The sequence below is a fragment of the Nelusetta ayraudi genome, unplaced genomic scaffold (genome assembly GCF_046127955.1).
Source record: "Nelusetta ayraudi isolate G7.1 ecotype Tasmania unplaced genomic scaffold, CSIRO-AGI_Nayr_v1 ptg000026l, whole genome shotgun sequence".
NCBI lineage: Eukaryota > Metazoa > Chordata > Actinopteri > Tetraodontiformes > Monacanthidae > Nelusetta > Nelusetta ayraudi.
In genome coordinates, this window is record NW_027466076.1 from 7353139 (window position 1) to 7360856 (window position 7718).

Consider the following 7718-nt stretch of genomic DNA (forward strand, 5'->3'; position numbering starts at 1 on the left):
CACGGTCTTTTGTGTCTGTGGATGAAATATTTCAGAAGGACGACCTCGCTGTTTGCACCAGAGCCCACCGCTAAAACAACCCCGCCCCCCCGGCTTGAATGCATACGACCCGCCTGCATGTTTGTTTTCACGTTTTCTGTGTCGCGCAGTAGCTTGTTTTTTTTCTCTCTCTCTCTCTCTCTCTCTCTCTCTCTCTCTCTGTGTTGCGTCACTCTCGTCTGCACGGCTGCACGCTGACGTCTTGTTTTGCCCGCCTGCTGTCTCGTGTGCCCCCAACACCCCCCCCCCTCCCCCCTGTGCTCAGAGCGCGCTGTCTCGCTCCTTTAACTCCGGCGCCGCTCCGCTGAGCCGCTCGCTCTACGGCAGCTGTAGGGACGTGCACGGCAGCCAAGGCTCCTTCCTGGTCTTTAACGCCTGCAGGGCCGCGGGCCTCCGCGTGAGTACCGTCGCAACCCATCCCTTAGCAGCCTTCAGCCCCTCCCACCACCGCTGACCTCCCACGCCACGCTACTTTCACGTCCGTTGCACCTGGGGGTGTCAAACTCGAACGCAAAGTGGGGCCAAAATGTCAAACTTGGACAAAGGCGCTGACCAACATTGATTGAAAAAATCTTCCTTCCTATAGATAGAACAGTGAACACCAAACAAGTATTGCTTCAACACCGAATATGGAACAAGCAAAGCTTAATACTGTACAATACAATGACTTCATATTGCACACATGCAAAATCGAATTTCAGATTTACAAAAACTCAGCAAAAATAAGTAAAGTATATTTTTCCACAGCCTAAGAGTAAATTGAAAAATAAAATGACAATAAACCAATTAGGTAATAATAATATCCTTCAATGAATGTCCTGTCCCGATTGACATGCCAAAATATCAGCAGAGCATTCTGGGGATTTGTAGTGTTAGTGGTTTTAGCGGTACATGTGCTGTAGTATAATAGAGGTGGGCCAGCAGCTCTTTTGCCTTTGTGGGCCAAATATAACGACACTGCGGGGCCAAATTCAGCCCGCGGGCCAGAGTTTGACACCTACGCTTTAGAAGAAGCCCCACCCACCCCAACACACCCCGCCTCCCTCCCACCCACCCCAGTGCTGAGAAGTGGTCGCCGGCCTCCTTTCTTTCGCTGTTGTTGCTTCTCCGTGGGCGAGCGGAAGGCGGCGTTTCCTCCCTCAAACGCCTCGTGACCACGAGCCCCCGTCGCACGGCGGCCGTCCTCCTCTTCCTCTTCCTCTTCCTCTTCCTCCTCCTCGTCTCGTGTCGCTCCTCTCTGCGCCAATCGGCGTGACGCGTTCCGCAAAAGGGGCCCTTCTTCCTGGTTACGCAATCGTCCAGACGGTTTTGAGGGGCCTTGAGTGCCTCTGCAGCCAAAATGAAAGAAAACGTTTTAACCTCAATGTGCTTTGATTGTTTGATTTTTTTGATTTTTGATTTAAATTCGACCGAAACAGATTTCAACCCAAACTTTATTTTTGCATCTCCCACCTGGAACTTGTTTTGAGACATTTTCCGTATGCTCTCTGCTCGACCAATCGGATGGCTCCAAGATGTGAGACGACGGGCTGGTTGAAGAAGTTCAGTTTTTGAGGCCCGTCTCCTCCCAACGTGAGCGGCTTACGTGGGAACAATGCCCCCTTTTCAATCTGCTACCGTCCTCCTCCTCTTAATTACGAACTCCGGTTCTCCTGTCTCCCCCCCCCCTCCGGACTGCAAACACGTCTCAGCAGTGACCTCTCTCCCTCTCTAACATGCATTTTAAATCGCTCTTCATTCAACCTCCGACCATCAACCTCGGAACCGCCTCCTCACCTGTCATGTTGTGTGTGTGTCAGGATGAAAGCTGTCTCGGTTGAAGGTAAGCGTGTGTTGCACGTCGCTGTTTGGTGTTAAACGCACTGTGTGTTCTTGTGAGCGTCTTGGTGTTCCCCGCACACTTGAGATTCACTTAGCGCCACCAGCAAGCTGAGCTGAGTTCCTTTTGATTTCCTTTCATTTTGAAAATCCTCTGTAATTGGACGTGCGTGTCGTTAGCGGACGTGACAAACGTCCGACTTGTTTCCCGCAAAAGTGACAAGTTTGCGCTCTTGAGAACGCGGCCGCTAACCATCGTCCACTCGTCTCTTTCAGGACGACGTGTTTGCTCCTCCAGTTCAGCAGAGCTACACCCTGGACCCCCACAGAAAAGTAGGTCTCAACACCTAGGAGGCCGTTTTTTAAAAAACGTGTCTCTTTATTCACGCTAGGGCTGGTAACATTCCTCGGAAATTAAATTTTGGTCATAAAAGTTGGCCCAAATATATTCTAATATTATTATTATTATTATTATTATTATTATTATTATTATTATTATTATTATTATTATTATTATTATTATTATTATTAATAATAATAATAATAATAATAATAATAATAATAATAATATATTTATTCCCTAGTGGAAATGACTTATTGTAAAAAACAGTTCACCATTATATCCACCAGAGGGCGCACACCGCCAAATCTAATTTCTTCAGACAAACTTCAGGCGTCATGTTCAACATGTGACATTTAGTGCAACGTCAGTGCAAATGATGCTAAAATGTTCACTCTAAGGAGCGGACGGGCTGTAAAAGGGCTGTTAGCTTAGGTTGTTTGGAGAGCGGGCCCTCTTGACCCTTCCTCACTGACTTGCAAACAGCCCAACTTAAAAGTCGAAACGAAAACTTAAATAAAAGTCTCCCTCCTGTAATATTTTTTTTCTCTTCTCGTGGCCCTAATCCTCTTTCATAGTTAGCAGTTTTAGGGGGAGGGGGTGGGTATGGGCAGCAGTCCTTGCAGACGCGTGACTGCAGCTACACAGCGAAAGAGAGTCGATGTGCGCGTGAAAAATATATTTTGTCAAATGTACATTTTTTTTCCCCCCATATAAGAAGAATTTCCGAATTTTGAATATTAATTCCGCCGTCTGTTCCCAAGGTGCCTACGATTAACGGTCAGGTGGGTCCGGCCGGCCGCCCTCAGATGAGCCAGGCGCCGATGGCCCGTCACCCGTCCAGGGAGCAGCTCATCGACTACCTGATGCTCAAAGTCTCCCAGCCGCCCCCGGGGGCTCCTCGCGGCCCGCAAGACGCAGCGCAGCAAGAGGTGAGCGCACGCACGGCAGGCTGACCCCAATAGAAGGAAAATAAGCATGCGCGGCTGACACAGGCGTGTGTGTGTGTGTGTGTGTGTATGTTTCAGATCCGCGTGAAAGTGGAGAAGAATCCCGAGTTGGGTTTCAGTATATCAGGAGGAGTGGGAGGCCGAGGGAACCCTTTCCGACCGGACGACAACGTAAAGACGCCGTCTTTTGTTTTCCAAATTTTGTTTTAGTGCAAGGTGGAAAAAGTTTTTTTGGGCAACCTTGAAATTTTGCTCAATATCTACTCAAATCTGCTCAAATTTGTTCATGGAATATTTGCCAGCACAAAAAAAACATGTTTAGTTATTTTGTTGTTAACATGAAAAAAGCAACTAAACTAAAAGTTTGTATTTGCCCTGGTTGTGTGTCAAGGACCATTATCTTGCATCCAGTTGTGATTGAATGTTTTGGGTGTTCAAAATCTTCCTTTCTACTCCTCCACTGAAAGGAGATTTTTCTATCTAAGCGTATTGCGTTCACCTGGGAAGAAAAGCTCTGTTTTTCGGGGTGATTTCTTTTTATGGTTAGTTTCTCTGAGGAATTTTTTTCTGATTTTCTGAGTGATTTTTTTTCGAGTTCAGAGAGCGAGAAAGCTCATTCAGATCTCCTCGACATGGTGATGTTCCTCACGCGATTTTGAAGTATCACAATAATTCAGAAAAAAAGCTGAAATTACCATGAAAAAAAGGGAAAAATTAGTCAGAGAAACAGGAAAAAATTAATTAGTCCAAAAAAAAACAGGGAAGAAAATAATTACCCCGAAAAATAGAGCCTTTTTTTTCCAATTGAATGCAATACGCGTCATTGATATGCGAAGGTTTTTTTTTCCCCATTTTCAAAATTTTAATATGTTGTGCTGCAATTCACTAAGCAGCTTTGTGTGTGCAACTGTCATTCGACTCACTGCGTAAATGTAATTCTCAGGGCATTTTCGTGACCAGGGTTCAACCTGAGGGCCCGGCGTCTAAGATTCTTCAGCCCGGTGACAAAATTATCCAGGTATTCATTCGCAAATTGCCCAGGAAGGTGCGTTTTTTTGTTTAAACGCGCAACTTAAAACAACTTTCTCTGTTCCAGGCGAACGGATACAACTTTGTGAACATCGATCACGCCAACGCAGTCGCCCTCCTGAAGACGTTTCCGAGCACTGTGGAAATGACTGTCATTCGAGACCTGCAAGCGTAGTAGTGTCAGGCGACCTCCAGCGGGGGGGGGTCGGGGGGTTGGGGAGCGCGCGTGCGCGTCTGGACAGACGGACAGAGAAAATTCTAAGCTGACTCATATTTTTCTACGCGGAGGAGACTTGGTTTGTCGATAGCCGGGACTATTTATAGCAGAGATCTCCGCAGCCTCCATCCTGCGGGGGGCGACAGACCACTGAGGGGTGTGGATCAGAGCGCCACTGCAGCGAGTACGAGTCCTCAAAGGCCAACACTGTGGTATATATATTTTTATACAAAAGGAAGCTGAAGATATGACCTGTGCTGAAGCAAATGATTACTGTGGTCCCTGTTCACCATCTTTTCTTTCCTCTTTTTCGTATTTTTTTTGTTGTTTTGTTTTATTTTTGTGTTCTGTTTTTCCAGTTTGCCTTTTTTTAATTGTCTTTTTTTTTTTTTTTCTAGGATGTTGAAACCATTTTCTAGTCTGCCGCGTGTGACGCTATGTGGAGGACAATGTTATGTGCTTTTCATGCGAAGACGAAAGTAGATCACGGAGGCGTTGTTTTGGGAGAAAGATTTTTTTTATTATTATTATTATTTCGCTGCTCGTTTCATTTCTCCTCCTGCAAAGAAAAAAAAAAAAAAAAAAAAAAAAACAATTTGGAAAAGCCGCTGCTTCCATTCACTCTGTAGCGTCGTCACGTCCTGCAAGCCACCTCACAGCACCAGCTGCCCGAGCATATCACCCAATCAGACACGGCCCGAGTTATAAGCTACGGAGCATTCCGAAGAAATCCAGTTTAAGAAGGCTGAAAGTAGGACAAGAGAGTCAAAGACCTTGGAAAGTGTGCGAGAAGAGGTGAAGTCTCTCTCTTTCCAAACCAGAGAGAGTCTGACATTTTGAGCGACGCCGTCGCTCGACCTCGGCCAGGCGGCGTTTCGCTCTCGTCCAGATCGCGACGCGGAGTCCTCGGTCAGTGACGCACGTCGCTCAGAATGTCACGACTCTCATTTTGAAGAAGAAACGTACGATGGTTTTGCTAGTGAACCAAAGCAAGTTTTGGGGAGAAAGAAAATATGTGAACAGAAGGCGGGAAGCAGGAAGAAGATTAAAACACGTCACTCTAGTTTTAACATTGAAGGGCTTTCATATCGCACGACTGTTTGTCTCATTGGGGTTTCAGCATCTCGCTCTTGAGTTTTTGATCCCGGGGGGGGGAAAGACCACCGTTTTGCCTTTTGTGTTTTTACAAATATCACGTTTTTACTCATCGCTTGGGAGATGTTTCTCATTCTGCATCTTTATTTTATTTCATTTTATTTTATTTTATTTTATTTTGCATTTTTCAACTGCACAGAGTTGGGAGACGTGAATTGTCAAGTGCCATAGACCTTGAACTGTTTGAATTAGGGGGCACTCTCTAACCCCAGAGCCCAAGCAATAGTCACTTACACACAGCCCCTGGGAGTACATGTGCAGCATACTGGCTTACCGAGCAATACTTCAAAGCCTTTATTTTCACTCAGACAAACATCAGATAGCATTTTTAAAACATTTTAGTAATACCTGGTGATTTTACATGATTTTTATATCGTGAAAATAATCTTTTGTAAGGAGATGGCACTGGTGATATATAGGAGAGTGCTTTAAAAAAAAAAAAAAAAAGAAAAGAGTTCCTTTTTGTTGTGTAAAGGTTTAATTGTTAGTTGCATACTTTACCACCGCGTTTTTTTTTTTGTTTGTTTGTTTGTTTGTTTTTTACGTGAAAAATAACCTGGCGAAAAACGGATCCGGTCAAAGCTGCGTTTCAACATTCCTGCTTGTCAAACATCCCGAAAAAGAAGGGGAAAAAAAGTGTCCACTTCATGTCCCTCTCTGTCTGTGATATTTATCCACTTGTAAATAACTCCACAGCGAGACGTGTTTCTAGCAGAAACGAGAAGGATTCTAAATTGAACTCTGGCTCCAGGGGGGGAAAAAAACTTTTGGGAGATGCGTGACCACTGAGTTGTTTTGTACGAGTAAAAGCTTTTGATTCTATAGGTTTCACGAACTTTCATGGCAGTTTGTCACCCACTGTATTGCACGTGTATGTGAATGAGTTGGCTCATGTTCTTTGTGGCACTGTTGAACCAAAATGACACTGTGGTAGAATTAAATGTCCCTTGAAGGAAGCCCGTCTAACTCAAGTGGCACCCTTAATTTTTCAGCTCAATCAAAAAAAGTTTATTTAAAACTTTTCTTTTATTATTTAGTGTGCATTTCCCCAGATTTCTCACTGAACACATACTACAGACAAGTCATTGCGAATAGATTTTTCTTATTCTTTTTTCTGTGGACTTTCCAAGAGTGGGAAAAATGACATTTTTGGGGGTCACTCGGTGCTCAGAATGATGCAGTCTGACAATATAGACAATCTTGGCAGATAAAACATGGCACATTTTTCTTCACATATTTATTTCAAATTCTTCTGTGTTTTTTTTTTTTCTTTCTTAGACCTCACTAATAAAATTGTAAATACTCAAACAGCAGAGAACAGAATTAGTTTCGGCATTAGTGACTCGCGATTGTAAAACCAGCAATAAATAGCAGTGCAAACGCACCCATTTTCATGTATAGCTATAGCGTTTCTGGGGTTCCTCTGGAAACGGCCACCGTGAGATGATTGATATACATTTATCCTACATTCCACAATATGTACATAATTACCTGTTTCTGACGTAACCTGTGTAAAATAAAACTAATGCTCTTTAACATGCACTGTTTTTTTGTTTTGTTTTGTTTTTCTTCTTTAGTTTAGGTGATTTCCTTGAATGCTTTGCACTTGACAGTTTTTTTCAACCACTGTTACGTGGCACACTAGTGTGCCGTGAGATGTCGGGTGGGCCATGAAAAATTATCCAATTTCACTCAATTGGTCTAAAAAAAAAACGAAAAAACAACAACATTCCATTGTGGAGCAACTGTCCTTCAAAAGGAATCAAAGCCTATTTTCTTCCCAAGATATCGGCTTTGTGAACATCTAAGCAGGTCCAGGTGTCACACTGAAAGTATAAATAAAGAGACTATATTGTTATTGTTGGGCAAAAAGTGTAACTTTATAATATTTTGTTGGTGTGTCATGGGCTTTGTTTTTTTCAATGGAAAAAGTGACCTGGCTAAAAAAAAAAAAAAAACTTTTTGGAAACGCTTTGCAATATGCTATTTGTCCACTTGATGGTAGCAAAAGCCATGTAAGGTCACAACATGACCAACGTTCACTATCCAAAGAGCGATTTTAAGCCGTCTTAAACAGTCTCTCTAGAACTGCGTCCAATTTTAGCTTCGATATCGATATTTACTTCGATATCGAAGCGAATATCATGGCTTTGCTGTTTGATTTTTTTTT

The 7718-nt window shown here is 43.6% G+C and overlaps 1 protein-coding gene across 3 annotated transcripts in view; it reads left to right on the plus strand.

Moving 5' to 3' along the window:
* Positions 1-7084, plus strand: part of erbin (erbb2 interacting protein) — a 47556-nt gene extending 40472 nt beyond the window's left edge. For 2 of the 3 annotated variants that reach the window (XM_076029425.1, XM_076029424.1), the window contains 5 exons: positions 2134-2190; positions 2962-3129; positions 3226-3318; positions 4091-4165; positions 4244-7084. In XM_076029425.1, the coding sequence (XP_075885540.1) occupies positions 2134-2190; positions 2962-3129; positions 3226-3318; positions 4091-4165; positions 4244-4351 (501 nt within the window). In that variant the 3' untranslated portion in view covers positions 4352-7084. Of the gene's footprint in view, positions 1-304; positions 437-2133; positions 2191-2961; positions 3130-3225; positions 3319-4090; positions 4166-4243 lie in introns of all 3 variants that reach the window. The other variant, XM_076029426.1, reaches the window with a different exon arrangement.
* Positions 7085-7718: the final 634 nt, after the last annotated feature.